Here is a 19,809-nt window from a genome sequence, read left to right as displayed (position 1 = left end):
AAGAGAGCCAGAAGTAGTGGTTCACGCCCATTAAGCCTCATATTTCTAAGATCAGTGCGGTAGTGGAGGTCTGCTGGTACATTTTAAATTTTTCTTCTGATCCCAATTAGTCTCCCAACTTTAGAGCATGGTTTTTTCTCCACTCTGGATCATACTCCAAAGGAAGCTGGGGTGAGCGAGCCTGTTCCTAGAGTCTCACAACGGGAAGAGTAGAGGTGAATCACACTTGGAGCACATTGCACCTTGCCCTTTGAGGCCCATTTGAGGACCGGTGTATTCCAATGTGAAATAGCCAGAGGCAGCTGAAGACCTCTAGAGGACCCACTGAGGCAAGGCTGGAAAGCCTCTCCCTTGTCTCCTGAATTCTCCCTTTCCTTCCCGCACCTGCCAAAGCCTAGGGGAGCCAGCGGGAATGCCCGGGCTTTTCTCCAGGAGGTACCCGCCTACCCAGGGGCGGGGCCCGGGCTCCTAGCTGCCGAGCCACAGCCCAAACAGTTTCCTGCGTGTAGGAGGAAGAGGGAAGGAAGGCGCTGAGGATCACGCACGCCCAGCTCAGCTGCTGGCTTCTCCACCACACCGGAGAGGACCCGGGCGCCTGCACTCCGCATCCACTGCGACCCCCTTAAACCAGGGCGGTCCGCACTCACTGGTCCCCAAAGATGGAGATCCCAGCCACCCACTACGCGGCCTCCAGGGCCGCCTCCGTGGCAGAGAACTGCATCAACTACCAGCAGGGGACCCCCCACAAGGTGTTCCAGGTGCAGACGGTCCAGCAGGCCACCAAGGAGGTGAGTTGGCGGGCCCCTGGCCGGAATCGGCTCGCTCCCCAACTCTCTGGCCACAGCCCGTGGCTCTGCCTCAGAAACTAGCATTCCTAGGAAACTAGCATTCCTACGGGGTCCTCGGTACCGGACTCAGCCCAGAACCGTTTGCTTTCTCCGTCCCGCAGAGAACCCATGCAGATCCAGATTTTGTGCATATTATTTCAAGGAATTGGGGAGATACACGGGATGGGCATCTCTCCCTTTCCTGTGGTGAGACTAGGTCTAGACAGGAGGCATTCTAAACAGCCTGGAAGCTGTTACTGTTTCTCAATCTGCTAGCTGTCTTAGCCAACAGAAGCTCAGGGCCTCCAAACAACTCCCTAAACTTTAAAGGCAGCTCTTAGGCCCTTTACCCAAAAGGAAGGGAAACCGTGAGAAACTAGCCCCTTGTAAGAGGACAAAAGCATTGTGTGCTACTGCCAGCTCTGGCCACCCATATCCGGCCAGAGATGATGCGCTTCCCTGGCTGAAGCTGGGCTAGGGTTTAAGGCCTCACCTACCGAGTGCACACAACACACACACACACACACACACACACACACACACACACACACACACACTTAATCTGACACAGCCTTAACTGTTTTCTTTTACTTCTTTCTTTCTTCCTTTCTTTCTTTCTTTTTTGGCTGATAGGGGGAAAGTTTTTATTTTTGAAGCTGTACTAGATAAGATAATTGGGTGTAAACTTCAAATGTATCTCTTCATTTAAAAGTGAAATATCTAAATGTATCTGTCTGTTCTAAGATTTGTTGAAGTATCATTTGGCAGATGAAGAGACACAAGTAACCAACAGCACGTGTACATATTGTGTCAATCACTTGGCAGTGACCTGCCTCTCATAGTTCTGGTCGCTGGATGCTCTGCTACCCTGGGCTTTAAGATAAGGTGTAGCCCATTGTCTTTTTATCTGTGCACTTTGTATGCTTCTGTCCATCTTCTACACTAATCTAAAATAAATTTGCTAGAGACTGCCAAATTGGATGCTAAACACTTGGCCACAGGGCCTTCTCAAGAAGTAAGGCTGGGGGAGGGGTGATGAAGTACAGCAATATATACATTCATGAAAAATGTCAGAATGAAACCCACTGTGTTATGTTTAAAAAGATGCAAAGTTTAAATGTGTTTCCTTACACCAGCCACCCTCCCAGCCATGTAATAATAAGAATGTTCTAACTAAAAAGATGTGACTTATTATAATATCTTTTCTCCACTACATTTTCTTAATTTTAGGATATTCCAGGAAGAGGGCACAAGTATCACCTCAAATTTTCTGTGGAAGAAATTATCCAAAAAGTAAGTTAGATGCCCTGTCTAGTGAATAAATTTTGATTCAGAATTACCTAGCTCATTTTTGCTGAAGGGTTTGATCTTGGGCTTTGCTATGGCAGCAGCTCGGCAGGCAAAGCCATGAGAGCCAGTGTGTACTGCCTCAGTTCTTTCTTTCAATTCAATTATTTAGAAGCGGTCAGTTATTTCAGTTCAAATAAATTACCCTTAAAAAGAGCACACATTCTGAACAGTCTGAACTTACGCCTTGTATGACTGAATGTAGTAATTTACTCTCCAGTCATGATTGCTTTCTTATGCCTGCCTTTTAATTGGCTATTCAAATTAAGTATGCTTAGAAATTCAGGAGCAATAGTAGAATGGCCAACTGTGACTCCATTAATCTTTCAGTAATGGGGCAGGAAAGTTTGAAAAATGTGATGCCTGTCAAATTAGTAACAGGATAAATTTAAAAGAAGGAACTGCAGTCTGCATCAAAGCCATCTTGAAGCTGTGGAAAGTTCGCCCTCTCCCTGAGTATAACTCAAGGAACGTCCAAGAGGAGATTCCCTAGAAGGCATTTGAGCTGCTAGACAACCCCTATCCCCTTACTTTTACAGTAGGGAGAGACTGCTGGGTCTGCGTTTGGAAAAAACACTGGTTTCAGAAGCAGAGAGAAGGAACGGGTAAGGAGCAAGCTTAGAAGGGGCAGTCCGATGTTGGTGTGTAGTCAGACTAAAAGCTGACCTGTAAACCGACACCCCACTAACAGTGAAGTATAAGCAGCCTTCGGGTTAGAATTCTGAACATCCTGAAACCTAGTCACTTACAATAAGACCTGCCATCTGTAGACTGATGGATGTTTTGTAAAAATGTTTCTGACAGCAAGTTACAGTGAACTGCACAGCGGAAGTTCTTTACCCTCACATGGGCCAAGGCACTGCACCAGAGGTCAACTTCACGTTTGAAGGAGAGATTGGCAAGAACCCAGATGAAGAAGATAACACATTTTATCAAAGACTTATGTCTCTGAAGGAACCACTACAAGCACAAAACATCCCAGGTACACACATCAAGCATGGGAAATATGTTTTTCAAACTTGAGATGTATCTCTATTACCCATGCTCAAAACTGTTTGATGTTAACTATGTTGAAAATAAACTGACTTTTACAAAAATACTTATTTCTAATCTAATCTAGCAATAAAAAAGAGGACCTGGAATTTTCTACATCCATGGCTTAATTTAGTTTTCACACACATTTGAACACTAGGAAGCATGAATAAGAATTTTGATTTTTAATCTAAAAAGGTTAATATTACATTTAGCATATAAATGTTTCCTCTACCAGACAGTTCTGGAAATGTGGCTCCACAAATGAGGCCAGTTCGCCACTTAGCCTGGGTTGCCTGTGGTTATATAATGTGGCAGAATTCGACTGAAGACACGTGGTATAAAATGGCGCAAATTCAAACCGTCAAGCAAGTGGTACGTAGTCTCTCTCTACAAAACATGCTATTAACAGTTAATACTGACTTAGTGCTGGTGTCCATAACTGGATAGTGTTCCTGTTGCCATTCTGTACTAAAACTAGTGAACCTGGTAGTTCAAAGGCACTGCCAGTCAGTCAGGACTGAGGAAGGCCAAGTTAAAGGGAAGCATCCAGAGCAGCAGCACTGGTCCCGAATGTCACCTGGCTAATTAGCAGAGAGCCCAGACGCAGGCCTCTCTGCCTAACATCTATCTTCCTAGCAAGCAATCGCGTGTGCTGAGTTTTCTTTCCCTGGCCACACATTACAGGCAGCAAATATTAGCGAGTCAAAGCTAAGGATTCTCTAGGAAACGTCTTCTAATAATGAGTAGTTTTTACATTGCATTTTTGCAAGTTTATGGTTCTTAATCTTTCATGCCAAGCAAATCCGATTTAGTTGTTTATGATGCCTTATTCAGATCCTTTTCCAGAGAAAAAATGGTTGTAGCCTTATTAGTATGTGCTAGACAAAGACTCAGGTACACCTCATACTTTTAATGAATCATCCGGTCTTTAATTTGCTTTACAAAGGTCCTGAGGGCCACTCTTTATAGCACTGACAAGCAAAGCTGCACTTCAAAACTGTGAAGCTGTGAGTTAAAATTTGACTTTTTTTTTTTTTTTTTGGTATTTAGTTTCATACAGAACACTTCCTTTTTAGCAACCTAAATAGTGTAGTTGAGTTGTGATTGTCAAGTACTATTGAACTAACTGCATTTTTTCTCTACTGAATGGTGGTTCCTTGGCTACCTAGAGACAGGCCTGGCATTTCCCCCAGAGAGAATCATGGCACTGTGGTCTTTGCAAGCTTGGAGTAGTTCTAGCCCACCCTTGGCTCCTGGGTGATTCTTTTCTCTAATCCCTTCAGTCTGAGTTACAACCTCACATTGTATTGCTAGCTTTATGCTTTCTTAAACCTAATACCAGGGGTTCCTAGAACGCATCTCCCTTGACCAGAAATATACACGAAAAGGTCTTTAGTTTTTCCTTTTGGAGGTTAAATGGGGGATATTCAACTAGTAGCTAATGGAAGACAAGAGTACTAAGAACCACAAAAGATAGAAACTATCTTTTTCCATAACCTAAGAGAAAAGGGCTTCCTGCTGCCTCCTTCAGCATGCAGGAAACAACCTGCAGAACAGCCGGGCACTGTGTCTTCAGGGCCTTAGGAACAGCTTACTATACAACGGCAGGCAGGCCAGCAGTTATAGCACTCCACTGAGAGGCCAGCAACCTACCAAATGCGGCAGCATTTGGAGAAACAGAGGGAGTCTACTTTCCAAACGCATTTCACAGATACCAACCTTGGTGACAATACTCCTTTGAAGGTACTTAACTATCAGCCCAGGCCAGGGACAGGCCATAAAACCATAACCATGAATTCTCAAGCTACATCCAGCAACATACAAGCCAATGTTTTATGCTTATTTAAAAAACAACAACAAAAACCCTGTGAATCTTCATTATATTGTGATTTTAAAAATGAGAATGGTGATTCTGGGGCTACATTATAAGCACTCTTAACTGGAGTCTCAGCACAGCAAGGACAAGCTTTCAGAAGCCTCAGCCTCATGGGCACAGTACATTGCTGGTGATAGTTTTAACCCATACAGACTCAGTACGTCTGTGTAGCTCACTACAGACATGCTTTTTATTCCTGAAGTAACAAACAGTACAGAACAAAGCTGTAATTGTAAAATCAGATCACTAAGTCATGACATTACATTAGTGTCCATTTTTTAAAGAATGTTATAGAATTGGCTTCTTTTCATGTGAATTCCCATTGCCATTGCTGACACTAAGGGTTCGTAAATAAAAAGCTACACAGAGTAATGCTCTTAAACAGCTGCCACAAATTGGAAAGTGAAAACACAAAAAAGCAATTTTTAGAGTAACAAATACAAAATAATGATTTTTTAAAATGTGATTTGAAAGAATATTTGTTTATTCAATGTAAGAAAATAGTTTTCTATCAGGCTAAGTTGAATTATGAACTTCACATTCTTTTTTTATAAGTCAACATTAATTCAAAAACTTAAGATGTCAATTTGCCATGATATTGTTTAAACACTTTTTTTTGGTTATAGCCAAGAAATGATGACTTCATCGAATTGGACTATACCATTCTACTCCATGACATCGCATCGCAGGTAATGTATGCGACTTACCTTTATTTGCTACCAGAATTAGACCACACCATTCTACTCCATGACCCTGCATTGCAGCATGGACGACTTATCTTTATTTGATGCCACTTTGAAAATCAAGAATTCTTTTGTAGCCACACAGTCACCTTATTCCTTTTGATTCTAAGTAAAAGCTAGGGAGAATTCAAGCAGGTACCAGACTGAAGGTGTCTGCCATCTTTGTAGCAACTGGACTTGTTTAGTACTACTCCTGATGAAGGCATTTTCAATATTGCCAACAAAATATAAACTCAATTATATTTTCTCATTTCACAAGAGCATTAACTTTCTTTACTTGCAGGAGATTATTCCCTGGCAAATGCAAGTTTTGTGGCATCCACAATACGGCACGAAAGTAAAGCACAACAGCCGTCTCCCAAAGGAAGTGTGAGCGGGGTAAACAAAGACACTGAGGCCCAGGTGGAATGGAAACATGTTCCTAATGATGTGGATGACTGTCCTCACTGGCTTCTAGCCTAATAAGCCAAATACATCCCACAGCGTCTCTCTGTTTGTCTTGGCTATGGCACTGAGTTGCATAGATTCCATAATCAAGAGTATTACTACATAAAAATGTCTTCCCAACAGTAACAGTACCATGTATATCCCCTAATAAAAGTCCACTTCCGTCTCATGGAGTCTGATTGCATTGCATACTTACGGCACAGGGGCAGTGATGGTCTCTCTAAAGGCCACTTTGGGCTTTCCTGTGATACAAGGACAGCCATATTCTCTCTCCATTCTCTAAAATGAATGGGGGGGGGGTTTAATATTGTTTGTATTTTAGAAAGTAAAATGAAAAAAAAAATACCTTAGTAGCATTCAATGAAATATAGTAAATATGATGCTGGAGAGATGGCTTAGTGGTTAAGAGCACTGACTGCTCTTCCAGAGAACCAGGGTTCTATTCCCAGCACCCACACGGCAGCTCAGAGTCTCTGTGACTCCAGTTCCAGAGGACCCAACATCCATGGCAAACTACCAATGCATATAAAATAAAAATTAAAAAAAATTTAAAAAATACAGTAAATAACTGAACAGTAAATTTTAAATCATTTTAGTAACTGACAAAAATCAGATGTAATATTCTAAAACACAAACTACCTTTATATATCTTACAAAAATGAATGATAATTTTGACTAATTAATTTATACTCAGTTCCATTTGCTCTATCTGCTACAGTCTACAGTTGCTTCATATTAGCTCACATTCACTGGAATAACAAATCTTTTGTCAGGATTTGCTATCCTAACCGCAAAGATATAATCAGGAGACAAAGACAATTTCTACTGCTGTTATCTTCTGTTTACATTTCACTATATTTACACTTCAGCTAGGAAGATTTTTTTTTTTAATCTGTATTGAACTGGCCTCTATGTTCTGTTTTCTGGTTTTTTGAGACAGGGTTTGTACAGTCCTGGCTGTCCTTGAACTCACAGAGTGCTGGGATTAAAGGTTTGCGTTACCACCAACCTCCATGCTTTAAATCTCATTAATTGATTATTTTGTGAGACAAGGCCTCTCTATGTCTGGTGGGAAGTTACTGTGCAGACCAGGCTGTCCTGAGTTCTGAGATTAAAGGCTACCTTGGCCTGCCCTTAATGTTTATGTACATGTTGTGTACATGTTGTCTGTGTGTGCATGAGCCATGTATACAGGGGCGCCAGAAGAGGGCGCTGGATCCACTGGAGCTGGAATTAAAGAAGGTTGTGAGCCACTCCACATGGGCACTAGCAACTTAGCAACTGCGTTCAAGTCCTCTGGAAACACAGCAAGTGACTTTAACCTCTGAGCCCTCTCTCCAGTCCTCCGGAAGGAAAGTCCTGGGAGTAGGTACAAAAACAGGCTATCTCACTAAGGCTTGCTTTATTTGACCCAATAGTGGACTGGGAATGGATGAGGGTCTTGTTATAAATCTCAGAGTCTAGATTCTCAAAGTCCACAATGTTTAACAAATACACTTAGGACACAAATACAGTAGAGCCTGCAGAAGCACTATCCATTTACTTATCCATTTACAGTCATTACTTGGAACATTATTGACTTTTTATCTTTTCTTTCAACTCGCTATGTAGATGACGATGACTTTTGTTTTGTTTTGTTTTTTGAGAAAGGGTTTCTCTGTGTAGTTTTGGTGCCTGACCTGGATCTTGCTCTGTAGACCAGGCTGGCCTCGAACTCAGAGATCCGCCTGGCTCTGCCTCCCAAGTGCTGGGATTAAAGGCACCGCCTAGCTGATGAAGATGATTTTCAATTCCTATTCATCTTCCTGCCTCACCTCCTGGAGTGTGATTACAGATGAAGTCACCTTGCCAGGCCCCATTACTGACCTTTAACCAAGCACACACAGTAACAAATCCAACTGCAGAGCTGCTCTGTGATCCATACCTGAGCATAGATTTCCAGGTGTAATTCTCCCATTCCAGACACAATTGTCTCCTTGCTCTCAGTGTCAAAGCGGACTTTAAATGTGGGGTCTTCCCGTGTAAACCTGCCAATACCTTTTGAAAATTTCTCCAGATCATTCTTTAAAAGAGGAAAAAAAGTCATTTTAGGATTGATTAAGCATGAAAAACAACTGCATTTTTGAGAAGATGTTACTGAAAAAACCAAATACATTGGCAATTAAGAAATAAAGAGGGTCCATATCTAGTTCTACTCAGACCTTTTTTGGAAAAACTACAACCTTGGCCACCACAGCCAAGACCAGGCCCAGCCAGCTGAACAGGACTTTCTCTTCATACCAAGATAGAAAACAAGGATCCAAGACTTCACTGTCACTTTCGATCACACTGACCAAACTACCCGTCTGTGGGAAGTGCCTGAGTGAAAGGAAGTGCCTAACACTTGGAGATCCTCTATATAATACAGTCAGCACGTTTACCCAGAGTCTTCTGTAGAGTCAAGAGCATTAACTACTCTGTTCAGACCAACAGCAAAGGAAATAGCACATCAAGCTGTTTCTGTTTTGAAACAATCTCCTTGCTATCTGATATACCTTTGTACTTTGATGCAATTCCACACAGTAAGCAGGGTAAATCGACCACTCCTCCCAACTCTTACGATAGGGAGCACTCTATGAATTGTCAGAGTAGGCTCAATGTAACGCCAAGGGCCTTTACAGACGGAAGAAAGTAGACGGAGAATAAAGCATGGCTATGACAAAAGAAAGGCCGGAGAGAAGCAGGAACAAGACCCAACCCATTGTGGCCAGCGTGAAAAGCGGGAAGGAACACTGGAGAGGTGTCTCAGTGGTTAAGAGAACTTCCTGCTCTTCCAGAGGACCGGAGTTTAGTTCCCAGCACCCATGGCAGGTGGCTCACAACCACCTATCACTCGAGCTCCAGGGGATCAGATGCCACTGGCCTCTACATGCATATCCACACACAGTTAGACACACATACACATAATCAAAAATCCATGACATCTAAAAATGATAGCAGGGGCCATAAGCCAAAAAAAGGTAGGCAGCCTCTGGAAGCTAGGAGGACCCTGAGGAGAAAAGGGAACAGAAACCCATGGAAGCCCAATTCTCCCCACAAACTTGAGTAAGCAACAAAAAAAGTGTTTTCCTTAGAATTTCCAGAAAAGAGCACAACCCTGAACTGGGGAGATAGCTCAGAGGGTAAAGCATCTGCTTCACAAGTCTGAGGAGTTGAGTCCGAATCCCCAGGAACTATGTCACACTGGATCCATTAGCACAATCCCAGGACTCCCACGGCCAGATGAGTGGCAGAGACAGGAGAATCACGGAAGGAAGCAGCCTTGCTAGCCTGGCACACACCCGGTGAACAACAAAGAGACCCTCTCTCAAACTAGTAGAAGCTGATGGTCGACACGTGAGCTTGTCCTTTGACCTTCATGCACTCACACTGAAAGGGACGGACACACACACACACACACACACACACACACACACACACACACTCATGGACACGTGCCTGCACTCACATTGAAAGGGACGGGGACACACACACACACACACACACACACACACACACACACACACACACACGAATACACCCCTGCTTGATTAAACTGTAGTGAATCATACCAGTCTCTGATCTACATAACTATAAACACAATACTTTGGTGTTGTTTTACGTTACTAAGTTTTTGGAAATTCCTTATGGTAGCAATTAAAAACGATCACGTCCTGTAGGAGAAGTATTAGCAGCACCACTAATCACATGCTTGGAGCTGTAATACCTGCTGTGCATGTTATCTCAAATTTAACTGTACTGTAAATATGTAGACAGAGGTTAAGTAACTTGCTCAGGGCCACACAGGAGGGCAGTCAGTCCCTAGGTTAGTGTACTCAAGTCACTCTTGACTTTTCTCTGCACTAGCCAGTTCTCAGCAGAAGCAGCGTCCCTGCTCACTATAAAAACTCAAGGCCTTATTGGTGACAGAGACTTCGTCAGTTGATTGAAATTAATTTACTTGTTAGAAGACACTTTTAAATGTTTTCATGCAGAAGAGACAAGGATCCCCGGTCCACTTAATTTCCTTCTGTCACTGTGAGTTATTAACTGTAACCTCTGAATGTGGCATGAAAGGTACAGAGACACCTTTCATTTCTAACCTTGCTAGCGAGCCTTAGCAAAGAACTTAAAACAAACAAAGGTATCTTCCAGCGAGGATGCAAGGCTTAGCGCCCACGAGATTCCGAGAATTTCATGTCTTTTGCTCCCTCGACTTGCTCTTTTCTATACTGGAAAATGATCTGGAAAAATCCCAGTTTCTCAAAATAGATGAAGTAGCAGCTATTAATTATGTATCCTACAGGACAATTTATCCAAATATGTGAATGATAGTTCTCAGAGGGCAAGATGTCTTCAAATGTTCACTCAATACATGAATGAATTAACCCCTACAAGACAACTTAGGAACTAAATAATTAGGGCTCAAGATTGAACTGATTCCAATGGAGAGCAATATGAATGCAAGGCAGTCAAGCAATTTGGATGTGTAGAATGCCAAATGATATCAAACCTAATTATCTAATTGTAAAAACAGTATACAAATTTAAAACCCGAAATATAAAATCACAGTTGAAGTTTAAAAAAGTTGTCTTATTGGCTTGTGATGTTATGATCAGATAGTTCATAAGAACCATAAAATCCAGACATGTACTGTAATCCACAAAGCATTTAACTGATCACACTGTAAAGCACCGACAATGAAGTTTCACTACAACTCGAGACGAACGCCTTTCTCTCCTTTTGAACAATTTACGACTCCAAGAGGATAGACTTACCATTCAGACACCAACGTTACGACAGCGTTGTAAAGTACTCTCTACTATTAAACGCCATCTGTGCCTTCAAATACGTGGGGACTCATCAGGACCGACTACTCAGTTAAAAGGCTGGCCTCACTATCAACAGAAGGAGCAGAGACCAGCTCAGTGCAGCTTCCCACAAGATGCCAGGTGCAACATGGAGAAGGACGACAGAAAGCTCAAGTTTAGAACAAGTTGTTGAAGCTTAAACTCCTACCTTGTTAGAAGGCTTCATTGCCACTGAAATGACAGGTTCAGGAACATGAATTGATTCCTAAAAAACGTTTTTTAAGAAAACATAAAATAATTAAGAGGCAGTTTTATGACTCAGTGATTAGCGCACTCCATTAACAACAAAACAAAGGGCAAATACTAGCCAATATCTTAGGCTGGACAATATGGGTCTAACTCTGTTTTGTATTAAATAAAGTAAGAATGTAACATTAATAAACACATGTGTATACTTACATGAACTCCTACCTCCACAATAAAATAATTTATCTAATTTACTGACCTAACTATTTACACTACATAATAATCACTACAATGAAGTTAATTAAATGCTGACATATGGAATTCTTTTCTTTTTGTGGGTATATATTCTTATTGCCTGTTCTACATTTCCTGTTGCAATCTTCTGATAAGTTATTATGTTTTAGTTATAAAAAGGGAACCAGAAGGGACCCCAGAATCTTTACACACACATCTTATTTGATCAATGACAGCTCTAAAAAGCAGAAACTATCCTCATGTTACTAGTCAAGTTTCCAAAGGCTTGAAGGAACAGAAACTAACTTGGTCAAGGACCAGGCAAGTAGTACTGGGCAGAAGTGAGGCTTTTACTTATGTACAGGAGTGTGTTGTCTGCATGTATGTATGTGCAGCAAGTTTGGGCAGGGCCCGGGAAGGACAGAAGAGACACTACTGGATCCCCTGAAACTGGAGTTAGGTGGCTGTGAGCCACCACATGGGCGCTGGGAACCCAACCTGGTTCCTCTGCAGGAGTAGACCGAGCTCTTAACTACTGAGTCATCTGTTCAGCTCATGACAAGCACCTACCTAAGGCCTAATCTAAAATAGAAAATGTCCTTACCGAGGTCTTAAAATTGCAGATTTATGGGTTTTGAATGGTCTTATAATAATCTGTTAAACCCAGAGAATAATTTGTTGTTGTTGTTGTTATTTGTTTGTTTTTTGTTTTTTCAAGACAGGATTTCTCTGTCCTGGAACACAGTCGCAGTCGGTAGACCAGGTTGGCCTTGAACTCACAGAGATCCACGTGCTTCTGCCTCCTGAGTGCTGGGACTAAAGGTGTGCGCCACCACCTCCTGGCTCTAAGACCTCTTCCAAGCATAGACATGTTGTTATCCCCAAGTCTATTCTAAATATTATAGTCCCGTCTTATAGTTTCCTAGGTTACTGGAGGAGGTCACTCTCTGGTTACTGATTTGGTAAGTAGCACTCCACTGGGAGTAGCCTGAGAGTGACAATAATTAAAGTGGCACCCAGAGTGGGCAGCAGACCACAGGGTGGAAGAATTGGAGCTACATTTTCCAAGTTTTATCTGGTGGAGATTTTTCTCCACATTAAAACTTTGGAGGATTGTGGATCGTTTTTACTGAGAAAAACCAGGTACGTAAGCCCACACCAGACACTTAGCTAGCTGATATTCAGAGAGCTGGAACCAACCAAGGTCAGGGGGAACTTTCAATGTGGCATTCAATGCAAACCTCTGTAGCTGTTTTGATGCAGTATAAAATATACAACATTAAAATAGACACTTAAAATTCAAATGATGAATAGTTTTGCAGTTAGGCGGCTTACCATAGAAAGGCCACTGTTATCTTTGTTTGTGAATGTGTCTCCACTTGCACAGTCAATGCCAAACAATGCACAAATGTCTCCAGCATATACTTCTTCAACATCCTAAATAAAGACATAATACAAATTATATTTGAACATAAAATAAATCAAGGCACAGTACGAAGCAACTGTACTGTAAACATACTGCACACAAGCAATGCAGAAATTCTTCCTGAATTCTACTGGGAATGAGCAAATCCAACACCAACAGTCAATCATGCCAAGACATGTCTTCAATGGGTCTTTTAGATGTTATCTATCTGAACAGACAAGATTTGACACTCAGTGGAAAATTCCAGAGCTAAGGCTTCTTTAACTGTCCTGTTTTAAAAGCAGGGGTTACAGTCTGCTGCCTCAGGACAGTGAGACCCTGCAGGACATACATACAAGGGAAACTGCGAAGGAAGTTTGGGAAACAACGGGAGAAGAATGGAAGGCATTGTACTAAAAATACGTTTAATTTCTCACAGATGCAAGCGTTCCGAAAACACAGGAAAGCTAGAACAAAGCACCGCTGCCTCCAGCTTCCGAGTTATTGTCTTCCTACTCGTGGTTCATTCAGAATAGCTGCAGAATGAGTGTCTTTCTTCCATGACACACGTGTGCTTGAGGCCGGCAAGAAAGAGCTGTGACAATTACTAACCCTTTGGCCTGCCCCTTGCTGCCTGTTTTGCAAAGCTTCAAGTTTTGTGACTGCCCAGTTCATCTTCCAAGAGACAAAAGATATGTCTTCCAAAAACTTCCAATTTTTACTTAAACCAAAGGCTGAGGACACAGAGCTTGACTAGAGAGAAGTGGCTTCAGCACTCAGCATTCCTGCCATGGCCTAGCTGTAAGGCCTACAAATGGCTAAGGTATACTCAGAGCCAATTCAAGACACAAGTCAAAGACATTACAGATCTTCAGGTGGATTCTGGAAGGAACACGGCCCTGCCAGAGTCTGCACTGTGTACCAGGCTGGCCTTGGGATTCTGCCTTAGCTTCACGGCAACATCTTAGTAGCTCTTGAGGAAAGTACTAAACCCACGGTGAACAGGATACAGGTTCTAATACTGAAGAGTACGTTCACTGCTACTGTATTTCAGAAAGCAAATTCATCAAATCACGTGGAAAACCGAGTGAATTTATCACTCATTTATCTTATAGAACTACATTTCTGAATGCTTCTTATGCTTCTTCTCTCTCCCGACAGGGTCCCCTTGTGTATTTCAGGATGGCCTTGTGATTCTGCCTTCGCTTCCTGAATGCACACACCTCCACAGCTAGCATCGTCATAGCTCTTGAGGAAAGTACTTGTGCCGAATCCCAGAGTCTCTTTTCCTGAACCTTGGCCTCTGAGGAAGGATCGCTACCTTCTAGAGGAATAAACCAAGTTCTTAACACCGGTCAACTTAGTTCTCCTACAGCAAGGTGCTAGATCAGTTACCACACAGCCGAGTGCAAAGAGCAAGGAAAGTGTGTGTTCAAACAAAGGGGATGATCTGGAGGAGCTCAGACACCACGAAGGCACCCCGCCTCCCCAGCACCTCAGTGGCATGCTCACCTCCATCATGTCGGCGTGCATGCGCACCAGCCGCTGCACGCGCACCTTCTTCCCGGTCCTCGTGTTGTAGATGGTGCTGCCCTTCTTTAGCTCACCTTGGTAATTGCGGACGTAAGTTAGCTGTCCAAAGCGGCCTGCCTACAAGTCAAGAGTGCATTTGTAGAAGAACAGAAGAAATGTCAGAAAGTGAAGAGTCAACCTCACAAATCAAAACAAGTTCCAGCTATATTAACAAGGAAGAGATAAAACCAGGAAAAAAAAATGTTTTACTACAAATTTTAAGTAGTCAATTGCTTTTTAAAAAAATCAAATTTGTTAGTAAAGGTTTATATAAATAAGTAAAACACCTTGACCTTAATAATAAAAGGATAAAAGATATCTAAATTTACAAAATAAGAAATATAGGCCCAGTGGGCCCTGTTGCTTCTCCGAGGTTAGTTCCCAGCACCCACAGTAGGCAGCTCACACTGCCTCTAGCTCTGTGGGATCTGGTTCCCTCTTCTGGCCTCTGTGGGCACCTGCACTCATATGCATATATCCTCACACACAAACACTAATTAAAAATAAATCTTAAACAAAATACAGCTGTACTATAAACGTATAGAAAGCAGCTATTTCCTCCAAACGGGAGCATTTCCTCCACATTCCTGCCTGGAGACAAGAGCCTGGCTCACGAGACCCAGGAAACAAACTTTGCAAGAGGCAGGGAACTCAGAAAGTGCTTAGATTCACCAGCGCCTCCCTGTGGTTAGCAGCAGAAACAGTTTCTGAGGAAGAGGGGATGCCTTGGTACAGGCAGAGATTCCGGGGACACGGCTTTCAGGAGGCATCTCCGCGGGGTGGGGTTTTGGTGCAGCTGTCTAGGGGACACCCATGCTCCTGTAGGCTGCCCCAGTAAACTCACTGGCTCACCAAGCGAGATAGACTCGGGCGGTCGAATGTGTCTGGTCTGCCACTGGTGCCCTATCTGGGTGGATGGATGCTTGTTTCTTTGTTCTTGAGGAGTCACTAACAGCCAAACGTAACGACTGCTTTTTAAAGAGTGCAGTGAGACAGGGAGAGAGAACAGAGCCATTTTATAGGGAAGAAACCTGACAAGCCCTACCTAAGTCAGGTGATCACGGTCATCATCATAGTAAAAACCTGTACGTCTGACATGTGTCAAGGACGACATGTTCCTCTGCAGACATCCTCCTGTCATCCATTACCCCAATCTAATCCTCATAGCAGCATCAGAAAATCCCAAACTGAAAGACATCCTTGACGAGCACCTCTCAAAAAATACCAAGGGCATGGGAAACAAGGGGGAAAAATCTAAGAACAGTTTCCAGGAGTACCTAGGCTCCCATTGCTGTGATAAACGCCACGGCCAGAAGCAACTTGGGGAGGAAGAGGTTACTTCTACTTAGAGTTCCAGCACAGTCCAGTACTGAAGGAAGTCAGGACAGGAACTCAAGCAGGGCAGGAAGCTGGAGGCAGGAGCTGATGCGGAGGCCATGGAGGAGAGCTGCTTACTGGCTTGCTTTCCATGGCTTGCTCAGCCTGCTTTCTTATAGCTCCCAGGATCAACAGCCCAGGGATGGCACTGCCCACATCAACCATCATTCAAGAAAATAGACCACAGGTCAATCTGGTAGGATTGTTTTCTCAGTTGAAGTTTCCTGTTCCAAAATGACTAGCTTATGCCAACGTGACATAGATAGCTATGACGGAGGTTAAGGAGACAGGATAATTAATCTAATGTGCTAAGCTGAATAGGATACCAACAAAGAGGGGATGTAAGCAATAACCATAAATATTTGAATATGACTTTTATCAACAGTAAATTAATATTGTCCCACTGGTTACAATAATGTTTACTAAGAAAAAAAAATGGATGAATGAATTCTCTATACAAATCTTTATAATTTTTCTGCAAATCTAAAATATGTTCTTTTAAAGTTTATAAACAACTTCTCATGTCAAAAAAATAGGTAGGCATCTTGGCTGGAGCAACAGCTTAGTGGTGAAGAACATTTCTGCTCTGCAGAGGATCTAGGTTCAGTTCCAAGCACCCACAGATGACTAACAACTGTCTGTAACTCTAGCTCCAGAGGATCAACACCCTCTTCGACCTCCATGGGCACTGCATACAAGATGGTACACAGACATGTATGCAGACAAAACACCCACACACGTGAACGAAAAATAAATTGTTAAAATAATTAAGCATCTTCATTTTTTTGGTTTGTTTGTTTGTTTTTCGAGACAGGGTTTCTCTGTGTAGTTTTGGTGTCTGTCCTGGATCTCACTCTGTAGACCAGGCTGGCCTTGAACTCACAGAGATCTGCCTGGCTCTGCCTCCCGAGTGCTGGGATTAAAGGCATACGTCACCACCGCCTGGCACATCTTAATTTTTAAAGTCTAAATAACATTGCATTATAAAGATACACTGCAATTTCCTTGCACAATCTGCAATACCTGTACATTTCCAATTATCTATAGATTTCGGTTTTAAAAACAGAGCTAGGTTGAGTCCCTTCATAAGTGACTCAGGACAAATTGTTTTCAAAAGCAGACCCACTTTGTTTATAATAATGTCCAATAATCAGATAATTTTAAGTCAATTATGGCATATTAACACATTTTTTTTGTTTTGTTTAGACAGGGCAACCCAGGCTATCCTGGAACTCTTTAGGTAGACCAGGCTGGCCTTGAATTTAGAGATCAGCCAGTCTCTGCCTCTCAAGTGCTGGGATTAAAGGTGTCTGTCACCACCCCCAGCTACTTAATATAATTTTATACTACCATTTAAAATGTTTAAGCTGGCCATGATGGCACACATCTGTAATCCCACATCTCAAGAGTCTGCAGCAAGAGGATTGTGAATTTGGGGCCAGTCTGGGCTACATACAAGACACAACACAAAACAATAAATTAAATCTTCCAACAATTTACAGAAACATGGATTATATCTATAACTATTTTAAATGGAAATACCAAGGTAAAATTATATAGAGTATGGCTTCTGTAAAACTTTACATTTTAAAACTATAAAGAGCTAACTGCATCTAAAAACAAGGAACTGGCCAGGCGGCGATGGCGCACGCCTTTAATCCCAGCACTCGGGAGGCAGACAGGTGGATCTCTGTGAGTTCGAGGTCAGCCTGGGCTACAGATCGAGTTCCAGGACAGCCAAGGCTACACAGAGAAACCCTGTCTCTGAAAAAAAAAAAAAAGTAAAAATAAGGAACTATCAACTTACTATTAAAGGTTCTGGCCATTCTCCTCTCCTCCACTTTCCTAAGTGTTTCACAAGGGCACACTATCATTTTATAGTAGGGCTAAAAGCCTAGTCAAAGAAAACTAGACAGCAATAAATACGTCAGACAGCACCTTACCTCCAGTTTAAAAGCCAGGCCCACAAACGGGTGGGAACTGTCTCTTTTGGAGTCCATTAAGATTTTGGTCTTCTCTTTCGAGTCACTTTAAACAGAAGAAATAATAAGCTGTAAAACATAATACTTAGTATGTCTTTGTGTGTGTCGTGTCCGCGTGGTGTCATGAACATGTGTGTACGCATGTATCTGAAGGCATGGATGGAGGCCAGGGGATGACTTCAGTTGGCCTGCTCTATCACCCTCTGCCATGTTCTTTTGAGACAGGGTCTCTCACTGAACCTGCACCGAGGCTGGCAGCCAGCTCGCCCGAGACCCTCCTGTCTCCACACTGTTCCCTCCCAGCACCACCACAGTTCTAGTGTTGCAAGCACACCATCAAATACAGCTTCTTACATGGTCTTCACTTAAGCATCTGACCCACTGAGCCATCTACCCAGCCCTTGATAGTCATCCATATCAATTTGTTCTTGTCCAAGAGAAAGAGCCTATGTTGGCTAACAACTTCTGATTTGCACACAGTTTCACTGAAAGAGGTCAATGAGAGCACGTCCTACAGGCTTTGGAACTACACAGACAGGACCAGAGTGGATTCAAACACTGGAACTCTTACAGAGCACGCAGAGTAATATTCAGGAGAGCCTTAAACAGGTTTCTTTCCCTTGTTGTTGCTTTACATTTTATTTATTTTATTTTATGCATATGTACGGAGAGCTCAGAGGACAACTTCGGTAAGTTGGTTCTCTCCTTCCATCATGTGGGTCCTGGGGATCAAACCAAGGTCATGAAGCTTGGTAGCGGACACTTTATCTGATGCGTGATCTTACTGGCCTGAGTTTCGTTTTTTTGTTTGTTTGTTTTTGTTTTTTTTTGAGACAAGGTTTCTCTGTATAGCTTTGTGCCTTTCTTGGAACTCACTCTGTAGCCCAGGCTGGCCTCGAACTCACAAAGATCCGCCTCCTTCTGCCTCCCAAGTGCTGGGATTAAAAGTAGGCGCCACCACCGCCTGGCCTCATTTTTTTTTTTTAAGTTAAAAAAATTCTATAACTGAAAATAAATGATACCAAATGAAAAAAAATTAATACTATAAACCTTGAAAGATTATAGAACAAATCATACATGTTTTTTTGAAGATTTATTTATTATGTACATGGTGTTCTGCCTACATGTATGCCTGCAGGTCAGAAGAGGGCATCAGATCTCATTACAGGTGATTGTGAGCCACCATGTGATTGCTTGGAACTGAACTGAGGACCTCTGGGAGAGCAGTCAATGCTCTTAACCTCTGAGCCATCTCTCTAGCCTACAAATCATACTTGTAAGTCACAAAAGATATAGGAACTCATACAGTAAACATTTCCTGTACACCAAAACTGGTATCCAACTAAACATGGTGGTTTTTGTGAATGAGGAAAGAAAGTCATAAAAATAAATGAAAGCCCAATCCTTAAACCTTCATAGTGCATAAGTATTGAAGTATCTTTTCATAACCAAGGTCATAACTGAGCCATACTCACTCTTGATGGAGTATAGCGTAGTTCTGGACTTCAGATGGATTGGGAAGGTATTCTAAAACAGCGTCCAGAAGAGGCTGGACGCCCTTGTTCTTCAGAGCGCTCCCCAAGAGCACAGGAGTGAAGGACCTACTCAGAGTCGCCCTTCGGATTGCCAGCTACAGATAAAGAGAAAATGACTCATGTTCACATAACAATGTATGCTTCAGGTCAATTATGAACAAACAAACAAGATGAACTGATATTCCGGAGTGCTGGTTCCTGTGAAGGAACAATATAACATCTCAATAACTCAGTCAAAATATTGAAAAATGGGGAAAATTGCTTTTCTTAGGGCCAAGTAGTGATTTATGAAATAATTACTTTTTGACAGCCCTAAAATCATTCCTTTTTATTTGGTACTAAAAGAGGTACATA

The 19,809-nt window shown here is 42.4% G+C and overlaps 2 protein-coding genes across 2 annotated transcripts in view; one reads left to right on the top strand and one right to left on the bottom strand.

Moving 5' to 3' along the window:
- Positions 1 to 19,809, bottom strand: part of Gfm1 (G elongation factor mitochondrial 1) — a 49,296-nt gene that overhangs the window by 12,094 nt on the left and 17,393 nt on the right. The window contains exons 7-13 of the mRNA XM_052730404.1: positions 19,396 to 19,550; positions 17,882 to 17,966; positions 14,502 to 14,639; positions 12,920 to 13,021; positions 11,313 to 11,369; positions 8,200 to 8,337; positions 6,472 to 6,554 (exon numbers count right to left, since the gene is read on the bottom strand). Coding sequence (XP_052586364.1) covers positions 6,472 to 6,554; positions 8,200 to 8,337; positions 11,313 to 11,369; positions 12,920 to 13,021; positions 14,502 to 14,639; positions 17,882 to 17,966; positions 19,396 to 19,550 — 758 coding nt within the window. The remainder of the gene's footprint in view (positions 1 to 6,471; positions 6,555 to 8,199; positions 8,338 to 11,312; positions 11,370 to 12,919; positions 13,022 to 14,501; positions 14,640 to 17,881; positions 17,967 to 19,395; positions 19,551 to 19,809) is intronic.
- Positions 417 to 6,444, top strand: Lxn (latexin). Its single transcript, XM_052730408.1, has 6 exons — positions 417 to 788; positions 2,058 to 2,120; positions 2,979 to 3,156; positions 3,445 to 3,581; positions 5,712 to 5,774; positions 6,112 to 6,444. The coding sequence occupies exons 1-6, from the start codon at positions 660 to 662 to the stop codon at positions 6,199 to 6,201; spliced, it is 660 nt and encodes a 219-aa protein (XP_052586368.1). The 5' UTR covers positions 417 to 659; the 3' UTR covers positions 6,202 to 6,444.

This window comes from Peromyscus californicus, unplaced genomic scaffold (genome assembly GCF_007827085.1).
Source record: "Peromyscus californicus insignis strain IS unplaced genomic scaffold, ASM782708v3 Scaffold_9__1_contigs__length_137607984, whole genome shotgun sequence".
Classification (NCBI taxonomy): Eukaryota; Metazoa; Chordata; class Mammalia; order Rodentia; family Cricetidae; genus Peromyscus; species Peromyscus californicus.
The sequence above is the reverse complement of the archived record's forward strand: the minus strand, read 5'-3'. Positions and strand labels throughout refer to the sequence as shown.